Here is a 17917-nt window from a genome sequence, read left to right as displayed (position 1 = left end):
ACAATGGGAAAATGACAAGGAAAAAGAACAATATGAGCAGTAACTGGAAGACTGATTTGGGAGCACAAGTAACTTGTGCTTAACAACACAGAGATGTTTGAACCAGGATGAGAACTGGTAATTTCCTAAAAACAAGCAAAACAAACCTTTACAAATCAGCTTGTCCTCACTGTGAGAAGCACTAGGACACATCCAGATTTCCTCTTTTACACTGATCGTGAAGACTTACACTCAGTACAGTTAGCCATGTATAGGGGAAGGGAATACAGGTGACCTCATCCCTGCTAAGTAACAGCTGTGTTAATTACCCAATACAGCCTTGCCCCTGATGAATCACAGCTATATCTGATACAGGTAAGTGTGATAAAAGGAAGTGGGTTAGCTGCTGAGTGGAGATCATGAAGGAGGAGGAACCTTGAGGAAGGTGGAATAAGAGGCTCACCATGAAGAAGAAGGATCCTGGGGAGAGAGAATCACTGCTGTGAGGTCAGTCTGTGTCTGTAGTTAAAGCTGTTGTTGGAACCTGCAGTCATAGTTTAGCTAGGTAAAAGCCTGCATTTAGAGTCTGTAAACTGATATATGCAGTCATATTTCAGTAGGCAATAACCAGCAGTCAGGGGCTGCAAGGGAAACCTACAGTAGGAGCTTGCTGCAGCCAGAGTCAGTGCATGGTTGGAGTCAGAACAGCTGAGCTGTAAAGAGGAATAAAGCAGGGCCCTTTTCATGCCGTGGTTAACAACAAGTCTGTGTCTCAGCTCATTTCTGTTCTCTAACAAGAGGGCTGCTGTAACAATTCATGGTTAGCTGAGCTGGATATCTGTCTGTATTTCTATTCTCACCCACAGCTCACCTTCTGTGGCAAAAAAGTTACAGGAGCATAAAGCTCTCATTTACCCATTGAGGATTATCTGTCACACTGGCATGGTAAAATAGCTGGGTGGTCTATTCTCTTTGTTATAATTAAAACATATTGCACACTAGCAGACCTCCTAAGCTACCAAGGAGGCTTGAGTGACAGGGAGAAGTTCCTCAGAAGACAATGGCAAAGAATGAAAGGTGATTTATTAGGAGATGTATACTAAATTACCTGGGAAAGCAAGAAAAGGAGTACTCTGCTCACTAAAAACACATAGATATCTGAAAATGTCATTATTAAAACTGCAGATACTCTCCTCACCTCAAGTGCTGTTGGAAAAGTAAATCTGCTGATGCATGGAGGCATGACTAAGACATGGGAGACTTGGAAAGCTGTGTGTGAAAAGCAGAGGTTGTGCCTTAAACTGATTAAGGAAAGTGACCATCAGAATTTCCCATACTCTTCCAATGTGCTGCTCTCTCCCCTCCTGACTTGGCATGCTCAAGTGACTGCAATGCTGGTTCATGGAAAGGGCCATTTGTCTTCAGCTCTTCTATTGTAAGGCATTGGCTTTATTCTCTCCTCCTTAAAAAAGCAAGCTTTAAACAAGCTTTTCTGCTCCCCACAGTGTGGCTAATGTGATGCTCAGTCCTGTACAGCCAGACTGGCCCAGGTTCTTGCTTCTGGTAGAATTTGATGTGAAGTTTGCTGCAGACAGATCTGTGTCAAGTAAGGGCTATCAAAGCTGAGGGCAGTGCTAGAGGCACCATCACATGTTCTCGTGATCTAGCTGTGTTTGCCATAAGCCCTGTGTTTAGCCTGCAAAATGAATGAAAATGCTCCAATTCATAGAAAGCAATAATGTATTATTAAACAGAGATGCTTTCAAGAATCTCTGTTTATGTGTGCAAACCTCCCTCAGGGAAAGCAGGCTGAGTTCAGTGAGACTAATGGTCTCTGTGGAATAGACAGAGCTACTGTGCAAAGGTTCAGAGGATCAGAGCTAATGGTGTTAGAAATCTCAATGGCAGAGAAGCATCTCACAGCAATAGGATGGAAGCTGCCCACCCCACTTCACTGTCTTAAAAATTATGAAGTTGACTTAGATGACATTTTAATTGAATTTACCTTTTCCTTTCATCTGCTTTTCATGTCTTCTTACTACAATTTGTAAGAGTTCTCAATTTCAACTTTTCAAATTGATTTTCTTGTAATTAATTGGACAATTAACTGTAACTTAGTAATTATTTATCAAGTGTGCTCATTATGCAAATACCTACAGATCTAAAATATATCCACACTCAATGAATTTAATAAGAAGGCATTGCTGTGGATATTATAGAATTGTTCTTCACTTGCACCAAATATTTGAAAAGAAAGCGTTAGAATTATATTTGTTTTTGCGGTCACCACAGATTTTTGAAATGCGTTGTAGAATGAACGTGTTCACTGTCATCACAGAGCAGTACGTGGTAGCTTAAGCAATGCTGAAAGGTCTGTAGAACATCCCTTTCATGTATCCCATGTCTCACCCATGAGCCATAACTGGGCTGTTTGCATTCCCAGAGCACCTGAGGGCCCGTCATGGTTCATGCTCCTTGGAGTCTGCCATTTGATCAGACTGATACCTAGGCTGATGTGCAGCACCGTGTCGTCGTGGACTAAATTAATGGCAATAGCTAATCACTGAAAGAACAAGTACAAAAGGAGGAGCAATTTTACTGGTAATCACCTTGGCCTGGATAGTTCTTGTTTCTATGCTTCATTCTTTTGTCTTCCCTCTTCATTCATTTATCCACTGATCCAGAGTACATTAATGTTTCTTATAGAGAACCAAGGAACCATAAATGTCAGTTCTTTGTCTCATTTCAGTATCCCCCACTCCTATACCTGTAATTAGTGACTTCTTTTGAATTATGGTCGGTTCTGCCCCTCTACCTTTTTTTTTTTTTTTTTCCTGCTGCTGTTTTCATCTGTCTCATGAGCCACTCAGAGGAATGTGAAAACATTGAAACAGAAAAATTTTGGAGCCTATGGTCATTTCTGTGATTGGCTATTTTTATTTTTTATGGCTGTTTGAGAGGCAAAGCATTGGAAATACTGGCCTGCAGTTATTTGTGTGTGCTGTTAAAATATTCATTTTCCTGACAAGTTGGAAAGTTCAGAAGGCCATTTTATGTTTGGAAAATTAAGTTGCATCAACGTTTAGCAGAAGAAAGCTGCAGGAACCCAAAAGCAAACATAAAAAAAAGTATATATCACTTCAGAAATCAGAGTTAGAAAGAAATATTCAGGAGCACTTATGAGTGGGAATTGAAGATGTTGTTATTCATATATTGACCACATAAAGTTTTAATCAAAAACCTGTGATATGATCATTCTGATTAGGTTGTTTTCAAATGCTTCAGCTTTCACAGCTTGCTCAGTGAATGGCTTTTTCGTTTTCCTTTTATGAAACTTCCCCAGAATATTTTTGAAGGATATTTTTCCCAGTCTTATTTGCCTTTGTCTCCATTTTCCCTGGTAATCTGACTGCCTGGAGAATCAGTTAATCATATCTGTATTCCTAGTAATTCATGATTCCATTTGCAAAAAAAGTAGAAAAACCCCCAAAGAATCCAGTGTTGTTTAGGTATAAATTATTCTGAATTATCCTGCAGGTCCTTCTTTTTCAACTGTGGTAAATCTCCAGGAAGAAAAAGAGGTTGAAACAGAATAGTTCTGGCTTATAACTAACATTCTAGAAATAGAAAATGTCTGGATGCTTGAGGAAGATGTATCCCATCTGATCCACAGCTCAGGGATGTAAAGAGGTAATGTTTAGTGGCAGGTTACACAATCACAAGTCCACAGATTCCTTGGGCCACATTGCTCAGTAATTATGCAGTGCTTAGATGCTTTCAACTGAAAGTGGGTTTAGGTAAAAGCAGAAGCAAAGCTCAAATGAACTGTGTTGTAAAATCTCACTGTGCATCATACTCTGGAAAATAAAAAAAAAAAATCAGTGGCAGTGTCAGAAGGAATGCTATTACCTTTACTCGTTGTGTAAGCACAGAGAAAGAATTAATAATCTAATCTATCATTTAAGGTTTTATATGCACCCAAGTAAATAAACCCCAGTCAAACCAGTATCCCTTCTACCACAAATATTAATAAAATATAGTCACCATTGTTATCAAAAGAAAATCTATTTCCTTCATGGAACCTCTGGTATCTCTCTTAGAAATCATTTTAATTGAAGTTAGAAAATTAAAATAAATAAAAGAGAAGGTTTTCCTTCCTTTTAAACCTGTATCCACTTCCATCTAGGTTTTCATCTTCTTACCAGCATGACAGATGTTTTTGAGGTTTGGTGTAAATGTGATGCAATGTTAGGAGAAACAACATAAAACTTTTTTGACAGATTGCTGAATGTCAGAAGTATATGTATTATTCCTTATGCTTTTTCAAAAGCTGACCTGTTGGCAGAAAATAGAATGATGTCACTTTCCTTACACTTAGATTTTGTCATGTACGTTAGTTCTAACCCAAGACTGGAAATAGATTGGTGCAAGCATCCGTTTACCAATGTACATTCATAATGTAGTTCAAGATAAATATGTTAACACGGAAAAGAACATCATTTTCAAAAATTAGTCACGTGCAGCAAAATGGCTTTTTTTGTAACTAGTTGAATGTAATGCATACTTTCCCTTATAAGTAGTGATCTAAGGATTTATACATGTGGTTAGTTTCATCCTGTTGTGTTGGTTGACCTTGACTTTCAAGGTTGGCTGCCCACAATGAAGGGCTTGCTTGGGTTTTGTTCATTTGTTGTTTTGCTAGAATTTCTTTGCTTAGCAGAAATGACAGCTTTAACCTCATTTTATTTGTCTAAGAGTTAGGCAAGTTTAATGATCTTCAGTTAGCAAAATGATCTATACACACAAATAACTTTGAGTACAACAGTTCTGTGCTCACTCTCAGTGGTGTTCATTTCCACTTGAGCCAGTTCCTCTAATTTGTACTGTGTTGTTCCTTTGACCACCATCAGCTTCACCTCTCTCATGCTCCATTAGCTGGCTAAATGCAGTGCACTCTGCACTGATTCCATAGAGTGCCCTCAATAAAAACTTGACCGGAACGCTGCCTTTTCAGAATCAAGTATCATAACCCTAACCTAAGGGTCTGAATGGTTCAAACAGGACTGTTTTGGCCTGAGTTGTTGGGAAACATCAGCAGTTTTATTTCTGGTTATTTCTAGGCTGACTGTAGTTTTGGTGTCTTAGGCATGCCCTTCTATATGTCCCTCTTTCAGAGGGTAGACAGTCCTCAGCCTCCTCCTGACCCTCTTTGTCTTCAGTTATCCTTTTTTTTTTTTTTTTTTTTTTTTTTTTTTTTTTTTTTTTGTAGGCTTAGGAATGGGGAGAATAGAATTTGCCAGTCCTTGTGGAGTTAGGCTAATAAATGCCATTTATTGGTATCCCCACTGCTTTCTCAATGACTTGATATTCTTAGCCCAGCTCTCAGGGTTTTCATTTGTCAAGGTCATTACACATTGTTAATTTGCTGAGTGTTTCATCCCACAAGAGCCCCTATTTATTTACTGTAAGATAATTAATCGGTTCACACAGTTCATTCCCTTCTTTGCCACAGAAGCTTTCCTTACCATGCAGTTCTGGCATCACTGTTGGTCACCCTCAGGATGCATCCCACCAGCATCACATTTAAATAAATTGAGCAGCCTGAAGAAATTTAATGTGAACTGGATTAATTGGCCAGTTCTCAGCTCCTGCTTCTCAAAGAGGACTGCCAGCAATAAACCAAGTGGCAGTCTGCCTTTTCCCTCACTCATCCAAAGGTGCTTGTCCATACGGATGCCAGCGATCCTGAAACACGCTCATTCCTTTTTATGACTTCCATGCTCAGCAGTACTACCACAGCATTTCAAAGTGTCACAGGCCCTTTTAAAAAGGTTGAATCATGTATTATCACAAAAGAATTCCTGGGAGCTACTACATAGATAAAACCACAAGTTCTAGAGTTCCATGGAGGGAGCCCTGAGTGTAGAAAGCCCAGTGACAAGTGGGTGTGTTGTAACATGGATGTCAAATGATTGTTTCCAAAGTGCTCACTTGGTTCATGAAGATTGGATGCCCAAACTGAAAAGCATTTGCCTGTCCACTACAGTTTTAGCCAAAAAAAAATCTATAATCTTGAAATCTGGGGGATTTTTTTTCAGTGTAGGTAAGCCTTAAATTTTGCCCAGTGAATCTCTGTGTCAGTTCATTGCCTGGTAGGTTCTAGTCAAAGATATTTACTGCATTTCTCAGGTAGTTCACATCAGGAAAAAGATTTCCCTTATTCTTTGGACAAAAAGGAGTAGTGTGCTCAAAGCTCTGCCTGTGGGTCCCCACACCTCACAGAGTAACAAAGTATGAAGAGCATGTCAGTGAGGTTAGCCTCCCTCTGTTGGATATGTTTTTACACTTTTTAAATTCTTTTCTCTTTTCCCATATTTCCCCTGCGCATCATAACTGCAAGAGGTTCAGCAAATTCTCAGAACTTTTGCACGTGCATTTGACATATTATTTTCTTGTCCCATTGTTAATGTTTAGAATGTATTTTGTGTTAGTGGGATTTTATTAAGGTCTTGGAAAATCTGACATTTAGAAGCTCAGGGACCTGCTTTGAACCTCTAACCTTGCCTGCCTTGACTTTTAGAAAAAATGTCAAGCTTCCCTCACTTCACTGTGTTTTTCTAAAATTAAATGTGCTTGTTTTGCAAATATAGAATGTACTGCAGAAGTGGTTTTCTCATCTTGTAGACAAAAACCAAAGCCATACCAAATGTTCCAGAGGTGTAGAATAAAACCACTCTCTTTTATAACTGTAGATAGATTAATTTAAATTTTCAAAATTCATGTGACTATATACCTTTATTCATTTCAGACTAAATGCAGTACAATCTACCACGCACAGGGAAAGGTCAGGACTAATTTTGTAGTGACATTTTTGTTTTCAATTAGCAAATTGTGTAAATGGGCAAAGATATTGTTTCTCATATCAAGAACTGCTTGCTGAGTTAAGATGCACCCTTAAAACAAATGCAGTACATTTTCTTTTGTGGTTTTGGTTGTGGAGCATACATCAGATCACAGAGACATGATATCTGAGCTCTGTGGACAGATTTCTGGCAGTTTTGTGAAGAAAAGCTGTAGCTATTTACATTTCCCTCTGTTTCCTTAACACTTGTCAATTGTACCCCATTCTAGAACTGTTTTAAGGTTTGTGGGGCCCAAAGCCCAGGCTGTAGTTTTGAAGTGTTCCTGTGGTGAGATTTGTCCACAAGACCACAAAATTTAAACCTTGTTTTCTCTAAATGCAGTCTTCTTTTAAGCAATTTTTGCTACTTACTTTTTTCTTCTATTTGTTCTAGCTTTTTTCCTTTTCTTCACTTTTTTGAGTGTTTGAAGTTCTTCATCTTTTTACCTTTTTCCAGACACTTCACTGATGGAAACATATCCAAACTTTCATTCTTCTATAAAAGTTTGAGGTACAGTGTGTGCAAATTACAGTCTATTTCACATTGGGATTGGAGTGACACCACTCCAGGCAGTGCTCCAGGAAGACCTAAAGCCACCAAATGTGTGAAACTTTACAAAGCAAAAAAGCTGAGCCAGGGGTATTCACCTCGGCAGCCCATGACTATTATGCTCAGCAGTGGATGTTTTTATGGAAATCAGTACCAAAGATACTTTTAAACTGGAAGCTAGACAGTCAGGAGTGATGGATTCTCTTGTGGCCTGTAAGCACAGCTCTGAATTCAGGCACTGCAGAACTGCATCACCCCCACAAGAACATTATAGTGGCTTATGCCCCCAAAAAGCTACAGTGCCTTTCAGACCTCTGACATGTAAGAGGAAGTGCTGTCTACCAGTCCCTTTTCATGACATACATTATCCACACACCTTGGTCATACAGCCAAGGATGAAAAGGAATAGGTGTCACTTTGGTAACTTTCAAAAGCTGGCAGTTCTGCCAGATCTTGATACTCTTTCTTTCTCACCGCTATCTGATGCATGTGTAATTCATCCAGGAAGAAGTTTGGGTTGGTGCATTTGTTCAAGATGCAGAGGTCCTTGTCTTGGTATTCTTTTGCATTCTTCTCAGTATTCTTGTTTAAGACATAAAATGAACATGATTTGTTCATGCTGTTTCTAGACAGAAGTTGTTTAGCCTCTTGCCAGCTTAAAAATGTTTAAGAAACCCAGTCTTGAAGAAATACACAAAGCAACATGGCTCTTCCATTTAGCTATGAGCAAGTCAAGGAAAGTACTTGATAAATCCATGGTCTGCTCAAAAAAAATGGACAGAATTTGCACAGGGGTTGATTTGCTGTGTGTGTTACAACAGTTGAGATAAATACGGCACTTTCTCTTCTACTGCCACAAAAGTGATTTTAAAAAGAATCTCTAAAAAAAAAAAAAGGCTTCTAGAATCTTGTTTTTAAACATTAAAAAGATGGTATTTTTTCCTTTTGTGAAGGGGGACTTAAAAATCACAGCATTGTGAAGATTAGCACAGCTAAAACAGATAATCCTCACACCGGTCCTGCTGGCAACTCATTCAGAAATTTTGGCAGCCAAATGTGAGGCCTGCCAACAGCACAAAGAAATCCAGCCAGGAAGACAGCTACAGTCCTATATATCCATGCTGGAAAAAACACATTCTGGAGCTTGCCTGTACTCTGATGCTTGCCAAGCACACCCTAGGAGTGGCCACACATGTGCTGGCTTTCACAACAGAGAAACAGAACGAAAACAGGAGAGCTGTGTGAGTCACAGCCTGAGCAGTGAGGAACATGCTGCCATAGTTTTTCTTTCTTCTGGAAAGAACTAGAAAACACTTCCTGACAAGTCAAGGTGAGGGTGCACACATTTTGTCTAATGTACAGGAGGAACTTGTCTAGACACAGCCTGAACACACGTGAATGACATCCCCTGTGTCCACTGGCAGCAGACTGACCTTCACAAAGAATAACTGATTTTCTACATGCGGTGAACCGGGCAGCTGCCAGCAAGGACAGGGAACTCCCTCAAGGCAGTGCCAAACTTCAAACCTCACAGCACCCAGTGCTTCTCAAACCCACCATGGCCCTGCTTGGCCCAGCCCATCTAACTGGACCCCTGTGTGGAAAGCAGGGAAGGAGGTGACAGTGCAGGGTGAGGAAGAGGTGAAGGAAGTGGCAGAGTATGGAAAGTGGCTCCACAGGAGGCCCTAGCAGCCTCACATAAGGGATGAGAGCAGCCCTGAGCAGAGGCTGCTGACAGACCCACATAGCAGGTTTGGGCTGAAAATGGGGGGAACAGAGAGCAGGGCAAAGAGACAGGCTTCCCTAACAGCATGCCAACACATCCCACAGGTGAGAAGAGTGTGCTGAATAAGCTCATGATTTCTGCCGATCACGCAGGCTTCTTCAGGACAACAGCCAAGGACAGCAGAGCTGCCTCTGGGGACCAATGGACTGACTGAGGAAAACATCAGTGAAATGGTAAGATTAGAAGATACTCTTTTTTTAGCAGAATGGCTGGCCATGTGTCTCTCACAAATCTGCCTGTCTTTGGCAGATTGAGCACATTTATTACTGCACTGGAGCTTTCAAGTGTTTAGCAAGAAGCTTATGCCCACACAAAGAGTGCTTTGTCAACTAGGTCAACAAAAGAGCATCTTTGAAAAGTTTTATTCTATACCCTTGGCTTCAGAAACCTGTACCCAAGCTACAGAAACCAAATCAAAGCAGTGAATTGCAAAACTTTCCTCCTCAGGCACATGAGCAGACCTCTTTTTTGTTAAATCACTTTTCCTGTGTCCAAAAGCAGGATATTGCATGCTCCAGATGCTGAAGGAGAGAAAGGACATGACTTTTGGTCGAAGTTGTTGAATCTGTATCGGCCACTAAGGAGGGTCACACCCCCACTGGAGCAGTCCCTGCTCCTTCTACCCCCTTAACTATGGAAACACCTTAGGAACAAGGTGGTGACTTCTGACATGAGGGAGCATGCCTGCAAGAAACCACTTGCTCTATGAGCAGCAAAGTCAGACCAGGCCAGGCAGGTGAATTTCCACCCTGTATCTCAAGAGGGAACAGGTTAAGGGATTTGCCCATCAGTGCCCAGGGAGAAGCCGTTTCCCCTCCCACAGCAAGGTCCCAGCCCCTCAGTTCATTCAAAATGGCTGCAGTTCAGCAGCTGGATCAGATGTGGACTTGTGGAGCTTCCCACCAGGCCTGCCTTCCAAAAATGTGCCTGCTGGCCTTTCAAAGTCAGTCCAACATTTTGTGAATACCAGTAAGCCACAGGGTTCTCCAGGAGCTGTTCTGTCTTCTGCCTTGCTCGGATGATGAGAAGCGCTATCTGCTTCCCGTGCCCCTCAGGTTCTCCACGAAGGAAGGAGGCTTTTTGGTCCTGTAGGCGGGAGTGCCTGGGATCCGGGCCCCTCTGATGGAACTGATGTAAGGCAGAAGGGGAGGCTCCCGCACCACCAACGCAGTGCCCTTAGGAGTGTAGGCTCGGAGCAGCAATTCCTCTTCTGCGTGAGCCGTCACTGCCACCCAGCCTGCACAGCCAGAGAGAAGAGGGACAGTGAGGAAGATGAGTCCCTAGGATCAAAAAACAAGGTTCTGACACAAACTACTGCCTCCCAGAGCGGCTAAAAATGTGAGCTACCTTGGTGTGGTTGCTTGAGAAACCAAGGTCATATCCAGCCCTTTCCCAGGAGAAGGCAGCACCTAAAGCCCCATTACTCTTCTCAGATATAGCTCTTTCCTGGTAAACTTAAGAGGGATGGTGGGAACTATCAAAAACACAAGAATGAGGCTCTCCAATCAATGGTTCTCTCCCTCTCACCTGGACAGCTGACAGTGTCACAGCCATTCCTGATGCTGTAGAACCTGTATGGCAGCCAGAGCATAAAGTATCCCAATGCTGCCATCCTGTACAAGCATGGCTGTCAATCACCATTCTTGAAGTCTGCCACACTTCAGCTGGACAAAGTCATGGCTGCTATGATTTTGTGTTGTTGACAGTCCTGCTCTGAGCAGGAAATACAGCTTCACCCCTTCAGAGGCCTCTTCCCATCAATGTTCCTAGGATGCAGATCCTGCAAAGCAAACTAGTGAAGAAATATTAAATTACCTGCAGAGGAAAGCTTGATATCTGCAACTGCCTCAGTGGTACCAACTCCTTTCAGTGTAATGTCCTGAGGGACAAGTGGGGGGAACTCTTTCATTCTCTCTTCCCCACCCATGGGAACCTAAGATTAAAACACAGGGAAATGATTCAACAGCCAAGAGATTCTTCAGCACTCCTACCTCAAACTGGCAAGCAAGGCACAAGGGAGAATAAAGACATTAAACATTTGTGAGCCAGTGAAAAGCTGGATTGAATAAACTCCAGGAGTTATTTCAGGTTTGCCAGAACAGAGTCAGGATCTCATGCAGAGGAACCCTGTGGGAAGCGAGCAAAGATGGAGTGCCCACTGCAGCATGCAGCTGGTGGATCAGGCCAGCTGCCTTGATGTGACTGACAGCACTTGTTCTCCATGTGTACAGGAATGGAAATACCAGGACAGGGACAGCTCACCCCATCTCCCATCAATCTGCAAGTGCTATGCAGAACATTGTCATACCAAGGAAAAAGTCAGACCAGCAAGAGATCAAGGTATGTGCAGAAGATCCAGCAGGAAAAGAATAAGAAAATAAAAAGTTTTTTCAGCTGCAGTCTGTTCTGAAACCCCAGTCTGCAGGTTTGCCATGGAAAATATCCCCATTGCTCCCTGCACTTTAAGGTTGTTCAAGAGCCAAGGATGAGTAAGCAGAGCACTGTAAATCTTATCAGCCTGAATGCTAAAAACAGAAACTCTGCTGAAAACGCATCATCTTGAGTGCTCTCCTAACACACCTCAGCCATGCAGTCTCTGCAAGACTGGTCCACACTGCACACCTCCACTGGCCCACCACCAAGTCCCAAACTCCTGGTATCTGTGGATGTTCCCTGTCAGTTGTGCCCCAGACAGGGGTCCTGCCTCCCTGCAGCCACAAGCTCCTCCCAGCACCTCCCCTTACCTTTAGGAACTCTTGGGCTGTGTGCTTTTCATAGACTGTGTCTGCATTACTCAGTGTAGTAACATGGACTGGCAACAGGTTAGAAGCCAACACAGAAAACCAGGCAGGATTTTCTCCCTGAAATAAATACCAAAAGGATGTTAATTATGCTAACAGAAAAGCAGCCCTGAATTGCTCTCTCCTTCCTCATTTCTTTCCTGCGTGTTGTAAACCTGCCTGCTTGATGCACCCTCCCTGTCTGAGAGGTCCTTGCCCCTGCCACTGATAGCAGCCAGGGTTTATATAAATTTGGGATCTGAGTTTCCAGAAGACCCAGTTTCAGCATCCTGCCTCAAGGCACCCCCAAAGCCACATTTACTGCCAGCATAGCTGCTCAATTCAGGTAAATCATCCAAGAGAGATCTTTGCTCTCATTTAACTCACAAGAACAAACTCAGTGTGGTTATTCAGTGCAGGAGGTGATGGACATCTGGTCTGGTGCTTCTCCTATCACTCTACATTTCTCACACACAGCACTCATTCAACAGTACTTGGTTCCAGCTGCTCTCAAGCTATGCAAAGTCAGTGGAGCAATTTTAGCAGGCGCTCTCATCACATTTGCACGAAGAGAAAACAAGGTCAGAGACAGGAGAGACCTCTGCAAACACTGCTAGCAGCCAGAAATAAATGCAGATATTCCTTCTAAGCCAAAGCTTCTGTCATGATCTAAGCACAACTGTCCTTCAAGATCCAGGAGGATACAGATACACAAGACTGATACATTGATGTGTGCTCCTGCCATACTGGTACATCTTTTACTTTACAGAATCCTGCCCCCTCCACCTTTTTGGTTTTCTTCCAGCAGGTCAAGAGTGTCCTTATCAAAGCACCAATTCAACATTTGTGTGGTGACTGTGGAAAGCAGGCTGAAACAAAGGAATAGCCATACATACCTCTAAAACAGGGCAAGCTACTGAGAAAATGATCTAAGACTTATGGTAATGTATAATGTTCTTATGAGAGAAACTGCCTCTCACAGAGGAAGCATCATGGGAGGTCAACTCCACACCATTCAATAAAGATCTACGGCATGGGATTTTTAACAAATGGAAAAAACTATTGGCAGAGGGGACACACAGCACATTTAAAAAATATTTTTTTACAGAACCTAAAATCCACGTGTAATTAATTGCTTCCTCAGGCAAGCTCTTCAGAGGTCTGTCAGAAAAGAAAAATGTCTCTGATTTTCTCCCTTAGCAGAAAGCTTTCACAAAACACAGAAATGAGGAAACCCACCTATTTTTCCAGTTAATTCTAACACTCCTCCCTCAGGCCTCTTTGTATGTCAAGGGAAGCACGTTGAACTGAAGATGTTTGTCAGCATTCAAAAGCAGTTCCCATTATACACTATGTAATGCATGCTGGTAACAAGTAACAGACCTTTCAACTACCCATCCCAAGGCATTCTGGCCTCATGCAGTGATTCAGCAACTGATTTCATCCTCTCCAAAGCAGCAAGGAAAGGGTCTGGGAAAGCTATCCAGAAAGCCTTTTCTGGCTGGTACTACAGTAGGATATGAAGCAGCTGCTCCCAAAATCCTTTCTTCCCTTACCTCTAAGTAGTCTATACGTCCCAAGGCTGCTAAAAACAAGACCATTCCTGGCTTGAGAATGAAGGTCCGTGGAACAATGGCATGTGATGGCAAAACAAGCTTTACTTCCTTCTCTGTTAGGAGATTCAAAACCTGTAAAATAAATTGTCATAACTCATTCCAGCTGTTTCAATGGGAACAATGAAGTTAGTATTGGAATTATATTGATAGAAGGAAAAGACCAAATAAAGCAATGTCAAGAACATCTGACACAACAGTTCAATTCTGGTCCACACAGTAACTGAAAAACAGGAAAAATCTACTCTGCCAAAATCTGCCAGACAACTGCTTGTCCTCCACTTAGATTGAACATTGACTGCAGGAACAAAACTTGATCTGAAATTTGGCATGGAGCTCTCCAAAGGACAGCGTGAGGAGAAGCAGAAGCAGCAGCAACTATTTCTGGATGCAGGAAGTATTTTCCATATGTATTCAACTCCAGAAGAAGGGAAGAACACACAGAGTCTCAAGATACCAAACCAGGTCTCTAAACTGCTGCCAGTCTTTACAATGGCCATCAGAGACCTAAGTGCAGGATAGTAAAGCAGGTTATGGTCTAACAAATACATCACTAGAAAACCAGGAGTCTTCCAGTGCTCATGAAAGCAGCACCTGCACTTGAGCTGTAAAGTCTCAGCACAGTCCTTGCACTTAATTCTCTTCAGAACCTTCCTGTCTCCCTGTACTGTTTAATCTTACCCAAAAGCTGACCTGCATGGGTATTAAAAAGACCAAAAATCAAAACATGCCTGTTTTGGACATTCACTGGCTTCAGTAAGGCAGTGCTCTACTGACAAAGGCCTGATGTAGTGGAGCAAGTAGAAGTAACACTGTAGATCCTCCTACCTTCATGAGAATGCTTTCTCTAAGATGTGGTTTGGTCACACAACTCTGGTTATCCTCCTAAGCTCCACCTTCTTCCATAGGGTGGAAGAGATAAAGAAGTGCCAGTTTCATTGGGTGATGCTGCTGTGAACTTGCTGAGAACACTATTGCTACCTTTGTTCAGAGGTTGTGGAAGTTTGGTGATGCAGTCCTGCAGCTCCTTTGCAAAGCTGGCAGTGCTGCACTACTCAGAAATGCAACAACATTACCACGTGAACCCCTCTCAAGTAAATACAAACCTGGTATTAATACAATTCCCAAAAACTAACAGAATCCTAATGCCAGGACTACAGCAGAAACACTCTCCCACAGGTATAGCTAAGACAGAACAGTCATCCCAAACCCTGTCACCCCAAAACACAGCACCACAGAGTACCTACACAGTCTTCCTTTACAATTCCTGGAGTGTCAAAACACCACCGAGCATCCTTCACTTCATTGTGAGTGAACTCCTCCCTTTCCTCATGCTTCTTGGGGGAATCTCTAGGATCTTCATCCATGCTGTAGGAGAGCATGTCAGGGTCAAAGTCAATCTCAGCACTAGACTTCTGCTGTTGAAATGTTCTTCCAACTCTTCCTGGATTAAAATGAAATGTTTTCCTAGTAATTTACTTATTAACTTGCTTTCCTTCAATCAAACATCTGTCCCTTTCACAGATTAAAAGATATGCACATCACTAATATAAATGTGATAAAGACACCACGTGGCTAAAAATTTGTGTGTTCAAAAGCCAGAATGATAAGAAATCCCTACTACAATTCTCGCTTAGCACTTCTCATACCCTAAAATCTCAGCAGGGACCAGATCACGGACACTTTGTTCTTTTTTCAGTGCCTCAGACTGCCAAACACAATTATCTGAAAACCAGAGCTATCTTCTGGCTACCCTCTCTTTTGAATACATACTAAAATTATGTAACTGTAGTCGCTGCCCTGCAGTCTGCAGCCCAAAAGTGATTATTTAAAACTAAATTTATTTTCTTTATTTGGGAACAAGAGATTGCCCATATTATGACATCCTTGCCATCTACTAAGTTATCAGAATTTGCCAGCCTCATTCAGACAGGAGATGCATGGCACAGAGGAACCCTCTGCTACTACAGCAGCTGAAAGGTATTCCAAAGTACTAATGAGGCTGCTTACGGAAGAGATAGAGGTCTTGCCCCCATTAATCTGGGAGCAAACACTGGTCAAAACAACCTTTGTGTAATGCAATGTTTTCATTAGGGGCAGAAAGGTAACACCTTTACTCACCCACTAGGTAACCTTGCTTTTTAAGCTGATTAAGGTACTTTTTTTCTTCACTGCTTAGCTGATCTTCTGTTTTTGTTGCCTCTTCTTTTAGCCTCTCCTCCCTTCGGAATATCCTGTCGCATGTAGGGTTAATAATTGGAAATTTCAACAGGTTCAGTGTTGTTCCTGGAAAAACAAACAGAAGGCACTTTTGGGTCTCTGACTACCTGATAGATTTCAGCTCTGAGGAACAAGATTACAAAAAAACTGCTTCTCTAACTTTTTGGTGAAACCCCATAACACAAAGTCAGAGGTGGAACTACAGCTGCTCCCGTAAAGTACTAGCCTCACAACCTGGGGAAGCAAAAACAAGCCATCCACTTGTTCTCACCCACAGTTTGAATAAAAAGGTCTCAAAGCCAAGTGGTGCCAAGGTTGTACACCCCAGACAAGTCTCAATTCCAGACAGCTTGATTTGGCCTAGAGGTGCTCACCACCTCCTGGCCTCTCCAGACTGGAGGACATCTCTAATGGATGGGCAGGGACAGGGCAAGGCATGTGCATCAGGTGCCATCCAAACTGGCAGGGGTGCACACAGACCCACGCTGGTCTGCTGAGCCTCTTAGCGCTACAGGATGCGCAGCACCCTCAGCACCTGCATCCCACTCCTGCTGCCCTGAGGAATCACAGAAACAATAAGGTTGGAAAAGACCTCTGAGATCATCACCACATTGAGTAGACCATACCACTGAGTGCCACATTGAAGCACAGTAACTCTATCTTCTTCCTAGGCAGTCCATTCCAATGTCTAGCCACCCTTTTGGTGAAGAAATTCCTGCTAATGTCCAACCTAAAGCTGCCCTGGTGCACCTTAAGGCCGTCCCCTTCTGTCACTGGCTGCCTTGGAGAAGAGACTGACTCCCTCCTCGCTATTTCTTCTGGGTACATGCAGAGAGTGATAACGTCTCCCAACCCTGCTTTTCTCTGGGTTAAACACGTCAGCTTCTCCTCGCAGGTGACAATTTGAAGCACAGCACAGCTCCGGAGCTTGCTGCCCACCACAGAGGTGCTCAGGGTGGCAGGTACCCCTTGGGTGACAGGTTCTCCTGCCGCAGGGATGGCAGGGAGCAGCCCAGAGGCCCACAGCTCACTGTTTTCTGTTTCCCCGCATCCCCCATACCCATGCTACAACGGGCCGAGAGGTGCCCTGACCTGGCCACGGGGACACGGTGGCCCTGTCGATGATGTCGGGGGCGCGGGACTTGCAGTAGTCGGAGCGCAGCAGGGTGTTGAAGAGCGTGGACTTGCCGGAGTTGGTGGCGCCCAGCAGGTAGACATCGCCGGCGCACTTCCAGGAGCGCTGCAGCCGGCTGACGAGCCCCTCCACGCCGTAGCCGGTCTTGGCGCTCACCAGGCGGACGTCCACCAGCGCGCCTCCCCGCAGCCCGGCCCGGGCGCAGGCCTCCGCCACCCGCTCCCGCAGCCGCCCCAGGTGCCCGCGGCGGTCTGCGGGCAGCAGATCCACCTTGTTGCCCACCACCAGCACGCCCGCGGCGGGCACGTCAGGGCCCAGCAGCGCCGGCAGCTGCGGCAGCACCGGGTCGGGCAGCTCCATCACGTCGAGCACGTAGAGCAGCAGCGGCCCGCGGCCGTGGCGCGGCGGGCTGCGCAGGGCCGCGCTCACCACGCGGCGGTGCTCGTCGGGCGGCAGCCGCGGCCGCAGGGCGGTCCCGTGGTGCGCCAGCGCCCAGCACCGCTGGCACACGGCGCCGCGCAGCCCCGCGGGGCCCTCGGACAGGAGGCCGCGGTACTTGTCGGCCGGCACGAAGCCCGGCGCGCCGCTGTCCCCGCACTGCATCTCGGCCCCGCAGCCCGAGCAGCTCACGCCGCTCGGCGGCACCGAGGGGTCCGACAGGCTCGGCAGTGCCGCCGCCGCGCCCCGCGCCCGCCGCTCCCGCCGCGGCTTCAGCTCCCGCTCCCGGCGCAGCGCCGCCGCCGCCGCCGCCCTCTCGGCCGGGTCTGGCTCGTATTCGAGGAAGACGAAGCGCTCCTGCTCCTCGCCATCGCCCGCCGCCGCCGCCCCGTAGCGCCGCAGCGGGGCGCGGGGCCGGGCCAGGCGGGTCAGGAGCGCAGCGCCCAGGCGGAGCATGGCCGGGCCGGACGCGCCGCGGCGCGCGCGTGACGTCACGGAGCGCGCGGGCGCCCCTC

General features: G+C 44.7%; 1 protein-coding gene and 1 long non-coding RNA gene across 3 annotated transcripts; one reads left to right on the top strand and one right to left on the bottom strand.

The window, feature by feature from the left end:
* Positions 1 to 383: 383 nt before the first annotated feature.
* On the top strand, positions 384 to 10409 carry LOC120752994 (uncharacterized). 2 transcript variants are annotated; one of them, XR_005700915.2, is made up of 3 exons: positions 384 to 486; positions 9261 to 9389; positions 10272 to 10409. It is a non-coding gene; the product is annotated as an uncharacterized LOC120752994 (long non-coding RNA). The 2 variants fall into 2 exon arrangements; XR_005700916.2 differs by having other exon boundaries at positions 392 to 486; positions 9309 to 9389.
* NOA1 (nitric oxide associated 1) lies at positions 7347 to 17858 on the bottom strand. Its single transcript, XM_040064842.1, has 7 exons — positions 16922 to 17858; positions 15731 to 15895; positions 14857 to 15053; positions 13553 to 13684; positions 11961 to 12077; positions 11032 to 11149; positions 7347 to 10453 (listed from the first exon to the last, which is right to left on the bottom strand). Exons 1-7 carry the CDS (start codon positions 17856 to 17858, stop codon positions 10248 to 10250), a joined length of 1872 nt encoding a protein of 623 aa, XP_039920776.1. The 3' UTR covers positions 7347 to 10247.
* Positions 17859 to 17917: the final 59 nt, after the last annotated feature.

Source organism: Hirundo rustica, chromosome 5 (assembly GCF_015227805.2).
Source record: "Hirundo rustica isolate bHirRus1 chromosome 5, bHirRus1.pri.v3, whole genome shotgun sequence".
NCBI classification, from domain to species: domain Eukaryota; kingdom Metazoa; phylum Chordata; class Aves; order Passeriformes; family Hirundinidae; genus Hirundo; species Hirundo rustica.
Note: the sequence above shows the minus strand (reverse complement) of the source record. Positions and strands in the feature narration are given on the sequence as shown.